This window comes from Hippopotamus amphibius, chromosome 2, assembly GCF_030028045.1.
Source record: "Hippopotamus amphibius kiboko isolate mHipAmp2 chromosome 2, mHipAmp2.hap2, whole genome shotgun sequence".
Taxonomy (NCBI): domain Eukaryota; kingdom Metazoa; phylum Chordata; class Mammalia; order Artiodactyla; family Hippopotamidae; genus Hippopotamus; species Hippopotamus amphibius.
Window position 1 is genome coordinate 146,750,337 of NC_080187.1, and position 20,498 is coordinate 146,770,834.

A 20,498-nucleotide genomic window follows, 5' to 3' on the forward strand; every position below is an offset into this window, starting at 1 on the left:
TCAATAGCCAATAAAAATATGAGGAGATTAATGAAAATTAACATGAGATGCCATTTTGTTCCATCAGTTTGCACAAAAACAATCAATAATATCAAGGTTAGTGAAGCTGTGGAGAAATATTGATTAAATGTAAATTGTCATGCCATTTTTGGAGGACAATTTAACAGTATCTATATTAAAACTAAAAACATGCATATCCTTCAGAAGCACTCGGGTATGCAAAGAAGAATTTACAAAGCTTTTCGTTGTAGTATATAACAGCCACAAGTTGGGAACACCCTCAATATCATCAATGGACAAACAACCAAATAACTATAGTACATCCTTTGCAAAACTTTGCCAATAAGTTGATTAGTATAAAAATGCAAGATTGTAAGAAAATATATGTAGTATGATGCCACTTATATAGAATAAAATTCCCATAAAATGAAACTATATTTTTCAAAATAAACTGGTAACAATAAAAATATGCACTAAAGATCTAGAAAACACACACCAAGCTAATAATGGTGATGGCCTCTGGAGAGGGCTGCTCTATCTGAATTACTTGACTTTTCCCACAGTGACATGTTCCCATATTATTTGTATAATTTGAAACATAATGTAATTTTAAAAGGGAAAAAGGAAAAGGCTCTAGAGAGAGACTTCTATTTGGAAGTTCACCACTGCTCTCCTGATAGGCCTGAATCCCAAGAGCTAAGCCTCTGGAAAGCATGGTGTGCTCCCTGACTCAGAGGGAGAGCCAGGAAGCTCCAGGGAAACCACTCTGTTCTCTATGGTATCTCAATACAAAGATGACCTCCAACAGTAAAATCAAAACAAAACAAAACCAAAAAACCAAAACCAGAAAAATCTCAGTTTGGTGGATTGGGCTGTTACTTGGGCAGGGGCAAATTGGGTTTCACGGGGCCTGAGGTTTATATGATTTAGGGGTCTCTGTAAGAAAGAAAACACAAAATTTGGAACACAAAATGCCCATGACCACCCTAATACTACTCAATTTGGGAGAAATTGTGACAGAGGGGAAGTTTGAGTGAGAAGAGATGATGGTCTTAAGTGATTATGGTTAAAACATGTCACTTTTTCCAATTTTACAAAAGTATGTGGCCATGTTAACACACTGCTAGGGCCCCTCCCATTGCTTTGGAAGGGGCCATACAAGTGAGGGACCCTGAAATTGAACCTCCCTTACCTTCAGGGAAACCCATCTCTGAACAAATGACACGGGTCAGTTATCCTCAAGGATAGGGGGCCATCTTCAAGGGAATGAGGCACAAGATTAAATCACAGAGAATCTGAACAGTGCCCTAGTAGAACATTTTATTAGTATATTTGATATTTAAGGTAAATTTCAAATCAAACATTTCTAATGTACAACTTAAATCTCTTTGGAGATTTTCTTTAAAGTTTCTTACCATTTCTAAATTATCTGCAGTTACGGGATCAAGAGTGTTCTGAGGAGAAAAATGAGAAATTAATTCATGATAGGTTTGGTATATGTTTCCCTTCTTCCTTTACTCTTTTGAGATGCTCTTTCCTCCCCCCACCGATTACTGTCATGAGATGTGAACTCATCCCGTAGACATGGAGGACCAATATTTGTGTGGTCCTCTGGCCTGTGGGGTTTTAACACATGATCCCTGTTCTCCCGGATCTTAAAACATATTTGGGGAAACAAGAAATCGTTAATGACATTAAGAGGAAATATGAGTAGAGGGGAAGAGATCAGTTAGGAGACCATTACAAAAATCTAAGTTGAAGGGGATATTTCTGATCGGCAAAATATATCAGTGATGTTGACAATTATATTGAAGTAACTCTAAATACAATTCCTAGCACACAAATTACCACTGTAACTGGCATTAGTGGATTGCTTCTCCGTGTATAGAAACAGTGAATTATGGTGAGAAACCACCCCCATTCCAAGGTGCTTTTCCCACTTGGATAATAAATTAATCCCTTAAAAAATGTATCTGTTGGGTACTGAGTAGGATACCACGGGGTTGGTTGATAAAAAGAAGCAGAAGGTATGGTCTTAACCAAGAAATTTATCATCTAGTTAGGAGAAAAGGACTTTCATGCACAACCGGATAGTATGTAAGAGGTGTCAAAGAGAGGTTTAAAGAATACATTCTGTAAGAGTTTAGAGGAGGAAGGTCTCTGGGCCAGTAACTCTTCCAGGGATACAAAATCACACCCTGCTATGAAGCCATTCACTGGAGAGAAAAGGCATTTATTCACAGCCACTCAATGAGCTCGTACCAAGTGTGAATCTCAAACTTGGTCTCCTATATTAATAATTTCACTAATTCTTTAGCACCTAATACAATATGTTTTAAAGGCATGCTCAATTAATATTTGTTGTTGATTAAAAAAATAATAAGTGCACATCAGATAGATGAGAAAATTAAGTCTTAAAATAATATTTACTAAAAAACTGTATTTTAAAGAGATGGCACGAGGCCCCGGGATCACATATAATTCAACTGAAATGGCAGAGTTCCTACCTTCTAAGAATAATATGAAGAATACATGTATTCCTATACAGTGAGTCTCCTACATACGAACGAGTTCCATTCTGAGAGCGTGTTCATAAGTCCAATTTGTTCATAAGTGCAACAAAGCTAGCTTAGGTACCCAACTAACACAACTGGCTATATAGTACTGTACTGTAATAGGTTTATAATACTTTTCACACAAATAATATGTAAAAAAACAAGCACACACAAAAAAAAAAAAAAAAACATTTTTAATCTTACAGTACAATACCTTGAAAAGCACAGTACAGCACCAGCTGCATCACTGCTGCTTTTACACTTACTTTTGGACATTCTGGGCTTGAAATAAAGATACTGTACTACTGTACTCTATACAGTACTGTAAAGTACACAAAAGCACAACCACCTGTAGAGGATGCAGGCACATGACGATGTACGCCAGACACGTGAACTAACTTACATGATGGACGTGCGAATGCATGTTTGCATCTTTGAAAGTTCACAACTTGAAGGTTTGTATGTAGGGGACTTACTGTATATTTAGAACCCCTTTATACCATAAGCTGGAGAATCTAGTGGAATGGGAGATATGAAAGGAATATTTCAGCCCAGGAGGGAAAAAATATATATCTATTAGAGTCAAAAGAAAAAAAAGACTCTTCCGGGGAAATGCCCGGGAGTGGTCTTGGTGGAGAGGCAATTCCCAGACGAGAGAGCTACTGGATTCCCACTACTTATGGCACCTCTGCTTTTTAACACCTTATTTTAACCAAAGCAAATCGATTTGAGAGACACGTGCCACTGTGTCTCTTGTCCTCTCTTACGGCTTCCAGAAGGCCTCCTTCATCTTGAAATTGCAAGGAGGAATTAGGCTAGATGTGGGTCAAGGGTAGGGAGAAACATATCAGTTGAAAACAGGGATATTGCCTACCAGTTGCAGCTGTCTGACTTTTTTCTTTGGATTTATGGCGAGTTGGGGGTGCTCCACTTCCTTGAGCCAAGCCTCCTTAGGCAATTTATACACATCCAGCCAAATATCCCCAGCTCCTGCATTGGGAAACCGAGGAACCATTAAGCAATCGCAAGCAGGCAACAAGTTTCCTCTGAGAAATGGCCCATCTTCTCAGAACCTCTGGCACAGAGACCAGCGGGCACCCATGGAACAGCAACTTTGACAAACGGAAGGAGATGTAGTTTGCCAATGATTATTGCCGGTCCTCACTCATGGAGAGCTGCAGAGCTCCTCTCCTCAGGCCACTGCCTCTAAAGGAAATGGGCCTCTCACCCTCACAGTGCTCAGGTAACAATTTTTAACCAAACTGTCTACGCTGCCTGGTCCCCATGTTTTCTAGGTTCCAAATGGTAAATTCCACTGATGTCTTGTCTTACAGCTATTCCCATTTGGAGAGGAAAGTGGCATATATAGAACCAATAACTGAGAGGGGTGTGGCTGAGAAAGCGTTAGAATTGTGAGAGATGCCCCTGAGAATTCTTCTGACCAATATTTGAGGAGATGACAACCCATGGGGTGGTTGTGAGACTTTATCTTGTCAAAGAAACATGTTCAGTTTCTATACTGAATACATGCCAACCTGGGAAAGGTTACTTTCCTATGATGGAATTCTGGCTAATGTTTCCTTAAAAAAGAATTCTATATAGATACCTTGATTTCAGACTTCTGGCCTCCAGAGCTGTGAGAGAATAAATATCTGTTATTTCAGGCCACCCAGTTTGTGATACTTTGTTACAACAGCCCTAGGAAACTACTACAGATAGTATAAAAGTTTCCTTTGATGCATAAAGCACTGTAAAATATGTCTCTTCCTCCAGCAGGTAACATTTGAGGGGTCTGGGGCAAGAATATACATAGAGGCCCATACACCATATGTCAAAATATTTAAAAGTTAAAAATCAAGCTAACAATCATTTGAATAAAATATGTTCTATCGCCACAGGAATAATTGCAAGAGGCAAGATCCAGCATTGAATGCTAAAAATGGTGGGCAAAACTTTAAGGAGAAACAGGATATCTGCATAGTCTCAAAGTACCTCCCCCCAAATGTTTATCAATCACTGTGGTGGTTTCAACATATATCTCAAAATTCTTTGATCAGCAGTAGTGCTATCACATACCCTCTGATATAATACAACAAAAAGGTCTTCTGTGGGACCGTCCCCCAAATCCTTAACCCCGGTTGAATCATGAGGAAAAATTCAGACAAACTGAAATTTAGGGACATTGCACAAAGTATTTGACTGGTACTCTTCAAAAGTGTCAAGGTCATGAAAAACAAGGTAAGGCCAAGATATCACAAATAGGTGTAGATTAAAATGACAATGACTAAATGCAATATGAGATCCTGGATTGCACCTTGGAGCAAAAAAGTTAGAAGAAAAACTGGCAAAATCTGAAAAAAAAATCTGTAGTTAATAGTATTATATCAATGTTATTTGCTTAATTTTAACAAACGTACCATGGTTATGTTAAATGTTGGTATTAGGAAAACTGGGTGAAGGGTATAAGGGAACTCTGTCCTATCTTTGCAACTCTTCTGTAAATTATTTCTAAATAAGAGGTTTTGGGGAAAAGTGATTATCTGGAAGAGACTGCAAATCTGAATCTTCTTAAGAGCCTTTGGTTAATCTTACCTTGTAGGAGGAAGGCTGCAAAGTCCCCTCCTTTGGAAATCTCCATCTTTATACAAGTGGTTTGCTTGCTGGTATCATCCTGAAAAGAAGGGAGATGCTGATAGAGTAAGTTCGGCCTGATGACAGAAGAGAATGTATTTCAGGGCCTTTTGTAGTTCACACCAGGGAACATAAATCCTTTTAAAACTTGAGGCATAAAAAGATGCCTTAAACTGCTTCAGACTTTCCATTTTTGTACAGGAATTGGACAAGATTGTAAGTAGAGAAGTGGAACTCAATTTTCTTTCTAAAGAGTTTTGAACTTATTTCCTGGTTTCTTAAATACTCCTGATGATTCATAGTGATTTCAAACTATCTGATCTCCTGCTCAGGTTTGCAAACCCTACAGACCTATGCCAGCACTCAGTTATTCAAAATAAATTGAAACAAGTTCTAAGTGACACAAAACTCTGGGCAGTTGCTTGAAAAAAGGCTCTGTTTGGCTACAGTACTGTCGTAGTCTGATTGGACTGCTATAACAAAATACCACAGACTTGGTGGCTCATAAACGGTTAACATTTATCTCTCTCAGCCCTGGTGGTTGAAAATCCAAGATTTCCAAGGATTTCTGGCAGATTCAGTGTCTGGTGAGACCTAGCTTCCTGGCCCATAGACTGCCTGCCACCTGTGGCTATGTCCTCACATGATGGAAGGGTTGAGGGACCTCTCTTGGTGTTATAAGGGCACTAATCCCATCCATGAGGACTCTGCTCTCAGGACCTAATCACCTACCACACTGGGGATTAGGATTTCAACATGAATTTTAGGGGAACACAAATATTCAGTCCATATTAGGTAGAGGCTGAATGTAATCCTAGAATGAAACCTGCTCAAATTTTGGGCCAGATGAAAAAGACTCAATGTGTACGGTTGTGCTATACCTTTTAGGAGTTCTAACACTAGCAAAATAAGGTGGCTAGACTATTTAGGCTGGTAAGCCCCCTAAATTATTTAAGGAAAATGTTTTAAACATTTTTAATTTTTGTTTTTCTTTCACTTTATTTTTATTTTAATTTTATTTATTTATTTGGCTGTGCCAGGTCTTAGTTGTGGCATGCAAGATCTTTTAGTTGTGGCATGTGGGATCTTTAGTTGTGGCATGCCAACACTTAGTTGCAGCATATGGGATCTATTTCCCTGACCAGGGATCGAACCCGGGCCCCCTGCATTGATAGCACGGAGTCTCAGCCACTGGACCACCAGGGGAGTCCCTCACTTTCTTTTTTAAAACCTGAAGTATATTTGATGCACAATATAGTGATTCACAGTTTTAAAAGTTTATACTCCATGTACAGTTACTGTAAAATAGTGTCTATGTTCCCCATATTGTACAATATATCCTTGTAGCTTATTTTATACATAATAGTTTGTATCTCTTAATCTCGTACCCCTATATTGCTCCTCCCCACTTCCCTCTCCCCGCTGGTAATCACCACTTTGTTCTCTATATGTGTGTCTGCTTCTTTTTTGTTATATTTACTAGTTTGTTATATTTTTTAGATTCCACATGAATGATATCATGCAGTATTTGTCTTTCTCTGTCTTTTATCACTTACATAATACCCTCCAAGTCCATCCATGTTGCTGCAAATGGCAAAATTTCATTCTTTTTTATGGCTTAGTAGTATTCGTGTGTGTGTGTGTGTGTGTGTGTGTGTGTGTGTGTGCGCGCGCACGACATCTTCTTTATCCATTCATCTGTTGATGGACACGTAGGTTGCTTCCATATCTTGGCAATTGTAAATAATGCTGCTATGAATTTGTATCCTTCTGAATTAGTGTCTCTGGGTTTTTTTGGATAAATACCCAGGAGTAGAATTGCTGGGTCATATGGTAGTGCTATTTTTAGTTTTTTGAGAAACCCCATACTGTTTTCCACAGTGGCTCCACTAATTTACATTCCCACCAACAGTGTATGAGGGTTCCCTTTTCTGTCCATGCTCGCTCACATTTGTTATTTATGTTATTCTTGAAAACAGTCATTCTGACAGGTGTGAGGTAATATTGTGGTTTTGATTTGCACTTCTCTGATGATTAGTGATGTTAAGCAACTTTTCATGTGCCTGTCGGCCATCTGCATTTCCTTTTCGGAAAAATGTCTATTTTTTGATGTTGAGTTATATGAGCTGTTTATATATTTTGGAAATTAATCCCTTGGTTGCATCATTTGTAAATATTTTCTCTATAGGTTTTGTCTTTTCATTTTGTTTATTCTGTAGGTTTTGTCTTTTCATTTTGTTTATGTTTCCTTTGCTGTGCAAAAGCCTTTAATTAGGTCCCATTTGGGTTTTTTTGCTTTTATTTCCATTACCCCAGGAGACAGATCCAAAATATACTGTTGCGATTTATGTCAAAAAGTGTTCTGCCTATGTTTTCCTCTAGAAGTTTTATAGTATCCGATCTTACATTTAGTTCTTTAATCCATTAAAAAAATTTTTTTTTCTAGGAACGTTTATTGAGATAAAATTGACATACAATAAACTGCATATATTTAAAGTGTACAATTTGATATTTTTTTCTTATTAGTAATGTATATATGGCAATCCAAATCTCCCAATTCATCCCCCCGCCACCGCTGTCCCCACTTGGTGTCCATATGTTTGTTCTCTACATTTGTGTCTCTGTTTCTGCCCTGCAAACCAGTTGATTTGTACCACTTAAAAATTTTTTTTTTAATTAAAAATTTTCTTTTTAAATTTTTGCCTGCATTGGGTCTCTGCTGCTGCGCACGGGCTTTCTCTAGCTGCATGGGCTTTCTCTAGTCGTGGTGAATGGGGGTTACTCTTCGTTGCAGTGCGTGGCCTTCTCACTGCAGTGGCTTCTCTTGTTGCAGAGCATGGGCTCTAGGACATGCGAGCTTCAGTAGTTGTGGCGTGCCAGTTCAGTAGTTGTGGCTTGGAGGCTCTAGAGTGCAGGCTCAGTAGTTGTGCCACATGGGCTTAGTTGCTCCACGGCATGTGGGATCTTCCTGGACCTGGGATCGAACCCTGTCCCCTGCATTGGCAGATGGATTCCCAACCACTGTGCCACCAGGGAAGTCCCCTTTAATCCATTTTGAGTTTATTTTTGTATATGGTATTACAGAATATTCTAATTTTATTCTTTTACATGTAGCTGTCCAGTTTCCCCAGCACCACTTATTGAAGAGACTGTCTTTCCTCCATTGTATAATCTTGCCTCCTTTCTTGTAAATTAATTGACCATAAGTGCATGGGTTTATTTCTGGGCTTTCTATCCTGTTGCATTGATCTATGTGTCTGTTTAGGTGCCAATACCTACTGTTTTGATTACTGTAGCTTTGTAGTATAGTCTAAAGTCAGGGATTGTGATTCCTTCAGCTCTGTTCTTTCTCAAAATTGCTTTGACTATTCAGGGTCTTTTGTATTTCCTTACAAATTTTAAAATTATTTGTTCTAGTTCTGTGAAAAATGCTACTGGTATTTTGATAGGGATTGCATTGACTCTGTAGATTGCCTTGGGTAGTAAGGCCATTTTAAAAAGTTTTATTTATACATTTTAATATCAACTTGTAGGTTATAGAAATTTCAAATGCACATGAAGACAGAAAATAGCATAATGAATCCCACATATCCATTCCTCAACTCCACCAGTTAACAGTATATGACAAATCTTGGTTTATTACCCCCAACTTCATTAAATATTTTTATTTAATTAACCATAGTTTCTAATGCCACTTACTATCCAGTCTGTCTTCAAATTTCCTCAATTGTCTCATAAATATCTCTCCACAATTGGTTTGTTCAAATCAGGATTCATGTGTAAACTGATTCACTTTGCTGTACACCTAAAACTAACACAATATTGTAAATCAACTACTCCAATAAAAATTTTTTAAAAAGTCACAATCCAAACAGAAAAAAAACTCAGGACTCAAATGAAGTCCATGTATTGTACTTAGTTAATTTATCTCTTAAGTCTCTTTTAATTTATAATTTTTACCCCATTTGTTTTTCTTTTCACCATTTTTGTTGTTGTTGAATAAACCAAGTCATTTGTCCTATGGAATTTTTCACTTTCTGGACTGGACTCATTGCATCCCTTGGCATTGTTTAACATTTCCTTGGGGTCCCTTGTATTTCCTGTAATCCAGTAACTAGATCTAGAGGTTTAATTAGATTTAGGCTCAATTAAAACAAAAGGCACGAATACTCCACAGGTGTTTGGTGTCTCCCTCCAGTATCACATCAGGAGGCTCATAATAGCTAGCTTTTCTTTCTTTTAATAGTGTTCATGTTGCTCACTGACAACAGGTGTTATCCTGGCTCATCAATTATAAAGTTCCCTATCAGCCAGTGATGGTCATTACCTAGACCATTACTCTGAAAATGGCTACAAAATTGAGATAGCCCAATTCTAGCATTCCTTCTGGATTTGTCAGAATTCTTCTATAAAGAAAATCTTTCCATTTTTCCATCATCAACTATTTGATTACCCTGAAATACAGGCTATCTGGGAAAGTCAAGAGAAATGCTTGATGCTCTCTTTAATCAGTTTTCAGAATACTGAATTTGTAAACTTCCAAAGGTATTAGTGAAGTTCTTAAAAAATACATATATGTAATGAATTAATTTTTTTAAACACCTTTGGTGTGTTCTAATCCATCAACACTACTTTCTCTGTAACGTCCCTGTCAAGTTAGGATATCACAGTTCCACTGGTCTCATAAAATGAGTTGATAAGTATTCCCTGTATATTTTTTAGAGAGATTTCTTTTTACATAAAATTTAAAAACCATTAAAGGCACAGATATTAAATGTACAAATTGATGAGTTTGGACATATGTATACATCTATATAACAAACACACAGTCAAGATATAAGTTCCCTAGTGCACTGTTTCAGTCAATTATACCTCGATAGGCAACCAACATTCTGCTCTTCCTCACCAACGTAGCTTAGTTTCAACCGCTCTTAAATTTCATGTAACTGGAATCATACAGGGCTTGTAACATTGGCAGCCTCTGCATCCCTTCTCCAACATCACACTCCATGGTCTATCTCCTACACAGCAAAGGCACTTCCTGGGTTATTCTTTACAGCAGTCCATTGTCCAAGTACATCTTCCTTGGTGTCCTTACTGTTGGTGCAACTGTATCTGTTGTTCACAGGAACCATCTGACAGTTCCCTAAACCTTCATTGCCATAACCTCCTTGTCCCCATCAGCAGGTGCAGCTCCTGGCATGGGTAGTATGGGTGTGGGCAGTACAGAGGGCGTGTGGAGGGCTGCTGGGTCTCTGCCTCCTTGCTCAGGGTTGTGGTCATGGTGACTGAGGCCGCTGTGACAGCTGTGGCTCCACCTGGGGTGTGAGGGGTCACTAGGCAGGGCGGTGGTGGGGTTTCTCAGAGCTCTCTGGGGTTCGTTCTCTGCCCCTGATACTGATCAAACTCTAATAGCGTCTTTTGATGAGCATAAGTTTAAAATTTTTTAGCAGCTTTATTAGGGATGTGATAACATAATAAACTGCACATGTTTAAAGTGTACGATTTGATTAGACATATGTATATCCCTTGAAACCAGCACCACAATCAAGATAGCGGACTTATCCCTCACCGCTGAAAGTTTCCTCCTGCCCCTTTGTAAGCTTTCCCTCCACCCCTTTCCCAACTCACCCCTGGCAAAAACTGGTGTTTCCTGTCACTAGATTAGTTTGTATTTTCTAGAATTTTACATAAATGGAATCATACAGTATGTATCTATTATTTTTGTCTCTTTTCTTTCACCCAGCCTAATTATTCTGAGATGTAGCCATGTTGTTATTTGCATCCTTTTTTACTGCTGAGCAGTATGTACCACAATTTGCTTAACCATTCACCTGTTGATGGGTGTTGAGTGGTTTCTGGTTTCTGGCTATTACAAAGAAAGCTGCTATGAGCATTCATGTACATGTCTTCGTATGAAGATATGCTTTCATTTCTCCTGGGCAAATATCTAGGAGTGGAATGGCCACATCACGCAGTAGGTGTATGTTTAACTTTAAAAAAAAAAACTGCCAGAGTGGTTGTGGCACTATGCTTTATGACCAGCAGTGAGTAAGAGTTCCAACTGTTCCATAGCTCTGCCAGCATTTGGTATGGTTAGTCTTTTCAATTTTAGGCATTCTAATACACGTGCAGTGATAGCTCATGATTTTAACTTGCATTTCCCTAATGACTAATGATGGTGAACATCTTATTTACCTTCTGTATATATTCTTTGGTGAACTGTCCTTTTTTTTCCTAAGACATTTGCTCATTTTAAAAAACTGGATTGTTTACTTATTTTTGAGTTTTGAGAGTTCTTTATATCTTCTGGATACAAGTCCTTTATCAGATATGTGATTTGTAATCATTTGCTCCCAGTCTATGACTTGCCTTTTTATTCTTTTAACATTGTCTTTTGCAGAACAGAAGGTTTTAGTTTTGATGAAGTCTAATTTATCAATTTTCTTCTTGTATGGAAGGTGTTTTTGCTGTAGTTAAAAAATCTTTGCTTAACCCAAGGTGACAAAGACTTCCTCCTATGTTTTCTTCTAGAGGTTTTATAGTTTTAGACTTTTCATATAGATATATGATCCATTTTGAGTTAATTTTTGTATGTGGCATGAGGAATGAAAAGTTTCTAATTTTCATGAAGTCCAATTTCAATTTTTTTCTTTCATGGACAGTGCCTTTTATGTCCTAAGAAATCTTTACCTGCCCCAAGGTTGCAAAAAAACATTTCCTGTGTTTTCTTCAAAAAGGATAATGTTTTTAGCTTTTACATTTAGGTCTATAGTCCATCTCAAATTAACTTTTATATATGATGTGAGGTAGGGTTAAGGTTCATTTTCACCCATTTGTTTATCCAGCATTCCAGCATCATTTGTTGAAAATACTTTCTTTTCCCCACTGAACTGCTTTGGTACCCATTAATAATAATTTTTATAAAACAAACTGCAACTAAAAATATACTCTGAGCAATGCCTCCTCTTTTTTGGATTCATTAATTTAAAAAAAAACAACCCATTTTCTAAGAATGTATAGTATGCAGGCAGTGTATTAGGAACAAGAAATATACAGGTGAATAAGCCATGTCCTCTGCCCTCAAGGAACTTACATCCAGGAGAAGAAGCAGTCATATAAACAAATAAGTATGGAGGGTGGAGAAAACACTGTGATAGAAATTCTGTCCTATAAGGTGGTGGCACAGAGGAGGGAGAGATCAACTTCTCTTGGGTATATCTCAGGGAAAGTATCTCAGAAAAGGGGATATTTGAACTGGTCTTGAAGAATCAGAGACATTTAAGAGGCACATATAGTAGGTAGGGGGATAAGGAGAGCCTTCTACACAGAGGGAATAGCATGGACAAGGGAACAGGATGTGAAGAAGCCTGGGAAGTTTAGGGACTTGTAAGTAGTTATTAGACATGTTGGTCTGGTGCTCAATCTGGACTACAGTTCCGTAGTAATTCTTTTCTTGACAACAGGGTGAATAAATCCAAGGCATTCAGTATGTACTCTCTGATGGTGAGGGATCTTTCAATTGGATATTTTGGAGGAGGCCCTCTGGCCAAGGAGGTCTCTATTTCTTTCTACTCTAGGATGGCTATCATTGTCTCCATGTTAAAAGTAAGCTTGATTTGCTACAGCTTATGGCCCAGCTACAGATGAAAGAACATGAGCTTACCGCTTCATTGATGGCTTTGATGAGGTAAAGACCATCCTTATAAAAATAAAATAATCTAACGATACCTGAAACAAAAAAATAAGTAAGAATGAAAGACAGGCAGGTGAGCTGAAGAAAAGTTGGAATTTAATAGTTGACTTTCTGAAATATCATGATAAGCTCCTGTGTTATTAGGTTTCCTCCCTGGCCCCTCCACTGCCCGTGATCATCTTGGTTTCCTTGCCTTCTTCCACCCCACACTTGAAATGTTCAAGTTATTCTCCCTCTTGGGTTGTCTGTCTACACTGGCCCTACCCTCTTCTAGAATCCTCTTATAAGCACTTTAGTCACACCAATCCACTCCTTGATTTCCATTCATCTGTTTTAGCACATCAGTGTTTCACACTGTTATCCAACTGCTTCCTGGTAAGTGTTTTTTATTCCTCGAGCAAGTTCACAGATGCTTTGAGGGAAAGGATCGCATCTTACTCTTCTATGTGCCTCATCTCTCAAACCCCAACAAGTCCCTCATGCAGTTAATTTTGTTGATACAATAAGTAATTCTGTCATTCTCATTCTCATTTAACCTAAGGGCTCTAGTATATGATCATTATCCACCATGCCTTCTTGCCTCTTTCTTTAGGTGCCTCCCAGACACTCATAACCTGCCCCTACAGCCATAATATAGACCTTGCAGAGGCATTTGGCCCACTGTGGGTGAACGTCTAACTCAACCCAATAAACATTTATGGGATATCTGCTCCATGACCATGAATGTGCTGGGGACAACCAAGGCAGTTTCTGCCCTCAAATTCATCACACTGAGAATCACACAGACAGGAAACTAACTAGATATAATGCAGTGTGATAAATGCAATCCTATCTTTAGACCAAACTCCTCCTGAGTATCAACATTCCCACTCCAGGTGCCTTAAAGACGTGCACGCTCAAATGCAATTCTTCAACTCACAGACCCCTGGAACCTTATTCTCCTATAATTGCTTACCAAGAAATGCTGTCATCATCCACTCCATTATCTAAGGAGGAAAAGAGTCATTTTTCTTCACTTATCCCTCACATACCTCCCCACTCCCTGACCTCACACATATATTCCATCACTCAGCAAGTTTTTCCACTGTATTTTCCTTTTCATTTTTTTTTATTTTTATAAATTTATTTATTTATTTATTTATTGACTGTGTTGGGTCTTCATTGCTGCACACGGGCTTTCTCTAGTTGCTGCAAGCGGGGGCTACTCTTCATTGTGGTGCGCAGGCTCCTCATTGTAGTGGCTTCTCTTGTTGTGGAGCACGGGCCCTAGGCGTGTGGGCTTCAGTAGTTGCAGCACATGGGCTCAGTAGTTGTGGCTCACGGGCTCTAGAGCGCAGGCTCAATAGTTGTGGTGCACGGGCTTAGTTGCTCCGTGGCATGTGGAATCTTCCCAGGGCAGGGCTCAAACCCGTGTCCCCTGCATTGGCAGGCGGATTCTTTACCACTGCGCCACCTAGGAAGTCCTCCTTTTCATTTTTAAGCTTTTTATTTTGAACTAATTTTAGAAAAATTGCAAAAATAGTACAGAGATCCCTTATATCCCTCACCTCATTTCCCCTAATGTTAACATCTCACAGAACCATAGTACAATTTTCTTTTCAACAGCTCCTGCCTTGCTTCAGAACTTCATGACTTCTCTCCTCAGTGAATGCACTAGCTCTTCATGGTCTCTTTACCTCTCCATTTGACTTTTTCAAACTCCTATCAGGGTGCTCTTCCTAAAATGCCAATGGGTCAGGTCACTCTCCTGCAGACACAGTTTCCTCCAGGACACTGTCCTTAGTTCTCTATACTGTGGTCCCCATGCCTGGGTCATCCTCAGGCTGAGGCAAAAAAGCAAGCCTGGCTTAAATGAGCAGCAGGATTGCTGAGTGCTGGCAAGGGTGGGCCCATACTGCCTGGTTCAGATCCTGCCCGTGCCACTTACTTTCTGCGTTAGCTCAAGTAAGTTATTAACCTCCATGCCTCAGTTGCCTCTTCTGTAAAACAAAAATAATAAACTGTATTTACCTACTAGGGCTGTTGTGAGGGTGAAATGGGCCAACATATGTGAAATGTTACAATAGTGCCCGACACACCACACAGATGTCAGTTAATACTACATGATCAGGGAGAACTCTCCATGTCTAGCCCCTCCCATGCCTGGAAAGGAGATTAAACTGAACAGCAGTCTACAGGTACCTCTAAGTTAGGCTAAAAAGGAAGATGAATGAAGAACAAATACCTATTTCATCCACAGGAGCAATAAGTATTTCATTCCCCAAATCTGTGGCCCAGATGGAGGTGACATCAAGCTTAAATTTCTCCCAAACATATAGACGTTTAGCATTGTACAGATTATAGATGGAGAATCCTTTGGTTCCTCCAACAAACACATAGTCTTGGGAAATAGCCATACAATTGGGCATTTTGTTGAGCTGGGAAAAGAAAAACAAAGGAAAAAGGAATGATTTTCAGTTATCACCATCTGCATGAGCTAACTTTTCAAAGACGGATGCAGGTCCTTCCTAGTTATAATATCATGCCGAAACACAGTGCCCATCTAAATATCTTGCCCAAACATCAAGACAGTCATAGCATTCTACTTTTAGGGGAAAGGGGACAGAGAAAACAAAGAAGTTGCGAATAAATGCTCATTCACAGCACTAAGTGTGACCACAGGCCCTGTGATGAGAGGACCAGTGGCCCTACTTCCTGTACTTTATTCATATAGAACACTGTGGAAAGAGCTATACCTGACACACTGGCAGATTCTCAACCATCAAGCAAGACAGTGATTAATACATTCCGAAAGATTTTAAAATAACAATAGGATGTAAAAGATACATCTGTATAATCTTCAATTAACCAGAACACCCATTTCCCCAGGCAATTACTAGATCTATTTTAATCAACATCAGCATGCCTATAATCTTTCAAAAATGCACCTGTCCTACTGAATGAAGATTGCTGGCAGGAATTCCTTCCCTGGATCAGGTGTTTTCATTTAAACACACTCAACTGAGAAACAAGGCCCGCCTTGTCAGCTGCTCCTTACCTTGCTTTCTAGAAGTGGAGGGTAGATGGTGGGCTGGATCCGGCTGAGCTCAGCTTTCCTCGAGGCGTCCCTCTCCTCAATAATTTCCCACGAACGGTCAAACAGAAAGTTCACCAGCTTGTCGATCATTCGATAAGGCTGAGGTAGGGAATCCTGCTCTTGATCTGGACCCTTGAAGACCCAATCCTCTTCATCATCCTTAGACCAGTCCTTCTCTGTCGGGGACGGCACTTCCAGCGTCCTCTTTCGTGTAAAAGTGGGCAGCTTCATCTTCTGTGTTCGACTTCCTTTGGGAGATGTCATCACAGAAGGTGGTGCTGGAAACAGCTATGAAATTCTGAAAAGCTGATCAAGGAAATAAGCCAAGGTACTCTGAGAAAAAGGGGAAGTTACCAGAAGACAGCACATTATCCTCCTTACCATATTAGCCTACAGGAACTATTTATTCTAGAGACTGGCGTCTTCCTTATTACCACATTTCTAAGATATGCTCTTCATATTAATAAGGATATCAGCAGAGACAGGTGTTGACTATTCACATCTTCCCAGGCTAGCCCAAGATGATGTGCGCTATGACAAAAGGAAAGGAATCTGGCATCCTCATTGCCTTTCTTCACCTCCTAAGAAAGTGGCTGTCTTTCTGTCCCAAATAGAATACATCCTTTCTCCTGCAACTTATACCTTCTCCTGGCTCTTCCATCTCTGCAAATGGTTGTGCTGAAGCCAGCTGGGTAGGGGGCCACAACATCTCCAGTTCCTTTTCCCTCCCCTCCAATCAGATGCAGCTCAAGCATTTCCAGTCCTTGCTGTCCAATTTGTTCCTTTCTCTCTGTTCCCCCTGCTGCCATCCAGGAGCTCTGTAGGCACAGCGCCCAGAGACTATGAGATTTTTCAAGAGCCCAAAGAAATGTGTGAGACTTGAAAAAAACTGACTAAAAAACCACCCCACAAAATAAAAATAATTAAATATTTATAAAAATGTTTACAACTTAACACTATGTGTGCATAATGTTTAAATCTATAGGAAAAGAACAAGCAATCTGTACTTTATAAAACTCAAAACTGTACAAATTATAAAAAGATTTTCAAATGTTACAGTTAAAAAAAGGCATTTAATGTGGAATATGGGGTACATTTTATTTATTTATTTTAATTTTATTTATTTATTTATTATTTTTTTGGGGTACACCATGTTCAATCATCTGTTTTTATACACATATCCCCGTATTCCCTCCCTCCCTTGACTCCCCCCCCACCCTCCCTCGAGTCCCCCCCACCCTCCCCATCCCAGTCCTCTAAGGCATCTTCCATCCTCAAATTGAACTCCCTTTGTTATACAACAACTTCCCACTGGCTATCTATTTTACAGTTGGTAATATATATATGTCTGTGCTACTCTCTCACTTCGTCTCAGCTTCCCCTTCACCCCCTGCCCCCTCCCAAACCTCGAGTTCTCCAGTCCATTCTCTGCACCTGCGTCCTTGTTCTTGTCACTGAGTTCATCAGTACCATTTTTAGATTCCGTATATGTGAGTTAGCATACAATATTTGTCTTTCTCTTTCTGACTTACTTCACTCTGTATGACAGACTGTAGGTCTATCCACCTCATTACATATAGCTCCATCTCATCCCTTTTTATAGCTGAGTAATATTCCATTGTATATATATGCCACATCTTCTGTATCCATTCATTTGTTGATGGGCATTTCGGTTGCTTCCATGTCCTGGCTATTGTAAATAGTGCTGCAATAAACATTTTGGTACATGTTTCTTTTGGGATTATGGTTTTCTTTGGGTATATGCCCAGTAGTGGGATACGGGGTACATTTTAAAATGCTTAGTAGGTAGTGGCATAGGATCTTGCACTTTCAGAGTACCTTGGGGCCATGGAAGTTTTATAAGGGCCCTGCTGCCATCATCTTTTCTCATCTGCTAGAGTACATTTGTGATGTTTCCAGTGCAAAGTGAGAGGAGACTATCTGGGTCTGAGTCTGAAAGGAAAGAACCACCTGAAATCATCAGTGGGAAAAGTAAGCTGAGCTCACACAGGGCCAGGAATAATGCCTGCTTCCATCAGGGAGAATGGAAAAGCTCATAATTCACAAACACTGGGTAGAGTACTCAGGAAAGTCTAGTGAAGCAGAGGGAAAAATTAAACCTAGAATAAACACTGCTTTGGTATTGCCCATCAAATCTTGGAAGTCAGAAGATCACACCTACTAAGTAACTTAACTACATAGCAGAACAAAGCTCAAGAACATTTATAGGAATACAAATATGAACCGAGCCCTGCTAGAACCAAGTTCCCTTACTGAGTTTGTGATTAATCTCTCTATCCAAAACTTTATTCCCTTGCTTGTCTCCTCTGACCTCAGTCCTATGCTAATTGAACACTAGTCAACCAGAATCAGATGACTAAGATTGCAGTTGTTGATAGCATCGCAAATGTACTAAAATTGGTGTTATAGATATCATCATTAATGTACTAACTCAGGTTGTTTCTCCAGGGCAAGATGAGCTCACAGACCCCAGAGCCATGGACCACCTGGCCAGAGAATCACAAACCAGATATATCCTGACTCCCGAAACCACGATTAAGAGGTCATAGAAATGTCACAAGATGATGATTAATCCCAGTTTCTTTATTCCTCCTCTTTAAAATATCCCTAATTCAAAGACCAAGAGGCAGTGGATATAAGACCTGTATCCCACTCCCTTGCTTGGTGCCCTGCAATAAACCCTTACTCTGCTGCAAACACTGGCTGTCAGAGTTTGGCTTTTTGTGCCACGGGCACATGAGCCCTTGCTCGGTTACGAAAATAACCAGCATCCACTGAAGTAAAATTCACAAAGTCTAAGATCCAATAAAAAAATTACCTGGCATGGAGAGAGGCAAGAAAACACAAGCCATAATAAAGAGAAAACTCAACTGAAGGTGACTCGTAATCAACACAGATATTAGACTCAGCAGATGAAATGGTTAGTATATTCCACATGTTCAAAAACCAAGAGGAAATGCTGAACGTTTTAAGTGAGATGTGGAAGTTATTAAAATAACAAACAAACCCAAACTGTACTTTTAGGGATGAAAACTACAATGTATGAGAGAGGGTACTGAAAAATACACTGGATTAGATTAATAAGATTTCAGAGCAAAACAAATTAGATGCGCCAAAGAAAAGATCAGTGAAAACACAGCAATAGAAGCCAAATGAAACAAAGAGAAAAAATTTTTGAAAAAAAAATGAAGAGAGTGAGGTCTGGGATAACCTGAAGTAGCCTAATATAAGTGATTGAAATCCCCAAAGGAGGGAGGAGACCAAAAAAAGTTGCAGAAATAGTGGACAAAAATTTTCAAATTTTGATGAAAACTATCAGCCCACAAATTCAAGAAGAAAAAAATCCTAAGCAAATTAAACATGAAGAAATTTATGCCAAGGCGCATCATGAACAAACTGCTCAAAACTAGTGATAAAGACAAAATCTGAAATGCGGCCAGAGCTAGAAAGGCATGCATAGAGGAACAAAGTAGAGGACAACAGATTTCCTGAAGGAAACAGCACAAGTGAGAAGACAGTGAAGCAACATCTTAAAAGTACTGACAGCAAAAAATGTATCAAGAATTCTAGGCAAAACAACATATCTTTCAATAAATGAAGGTGAAGTAAACACTTTTTAGACATACAAAAATTGAAAGAATTCAGCAGGATTACAAGAAATAATGTTAAATAAAAATATAAATAAAAAATGTTAAATAATGTTAAAGAAAGGCCTTCAGGCAGAAGAAAAATGGCATCAGAGAGAAATGTGAATCTACACAAAGGAATGAAGAGCACTGGGTAATAGCTGTGTGGGTAAATACAAAATACTTTCTCTTACTATTGAAATCCCTCCAAAAGATATTTAAAATGTTTAAACAAAAATAATAATAATGTAGTATGGGGTTAATAACATGTATAGAAGAAAAATAAATGAAAATAATAGTACAATGGCTAGGAGGGGAGAAATGGAAGTATACCATTATCACCTGAAGGTAGACTATGATAAGTTAAAGATGCATACTATAAGCCCTAAAGCAACCACTAAAGTAATAAAACAGAGTTATAGCCAGTAAGTCAATAAAAGAGGAAAAATGGAGTCATAAAAATACTCAGTTAAAAAAGGTAAAGAAGAGGAAAAGGGGCAAAAGAACCCCAGATGAGACAAATAAAATAAACAGCAAACCCTAACCATATCATAATCATATACAATGTAAACAGTCTAAAGATACCAATCAGCAAATAGAAGTTGTCAGATTAAAGAACTCAACTCAACTCACAGATATTGCCTACAAAAAATCCACTTTAATTGTAAAGACGCATATAGGTTAAAACTAAAAGAGTAGAAATAGATGTACTATGCTAACACTAATTAAAAGAAAGCTGGAGTTGCTATATTAATATCATATGTAGCACATTTCAGAGCAAAGACTATTATCTGGGATAAAGAGGTTTGTTTTATAATAATAAAGGGGTTGATTCATCAAGAAGACATAATAATCCTAAATGTTTATGAACCTAAAAACAGAGCTTCACAATA

At 38.8% G+C, this 20,498-nt stretch overlaps 1 protein-coding gene across 4 annotated transcripts in view; it reads right to left on the minus strand.

Annotated features, from left to right (window-relative positions):
* WDR93 (WD repeat domain 93) overlaps positions 1-20,498 on the minus strand; it is a 52,714-nt gene that overhangs the window by 26,636 nt on the left and 5,580 nt on the right. For 2 of the 4 annotated variants that reach the window (XM_057719823.1, XM_057719821.1), the window contains exons 2-7: positions 15,920-16,264; positions 15,107-15,299; positions 12,853-12,917; positions 5,148-5,226; positions 3,430-3,545; positions 1,416-1,454 (exon numbers count right to left, since the gene is read on the minus strand). In XM_057719823.1, the coding sequence (XP_057575806.1) occupies positions 1,416-1,454; positions 3,430-3,545; positions 5,148-5,226; positions 12,853-12,917; positions 15,107-15,299; positions 15,920-16,222 (795 nt within the window). In that variant the 5' untranslated portion in view covers positions 16,223-16,264. Of the gene's footprint in view, positions 1-1,415; positions 1,455-3,429; positions 3,546-4,161; positions 4,190-5,147; positions 5,227-12,852; positions 12,918-15,106; positions 15,300-15,919; positions 16,265-16,600; positions 16,684-20,498 lie in introns of those variants that run through there. The other 2 variants (XM_057719820.1, XM_057719824.1) reach the window with 2 other exon arrangements.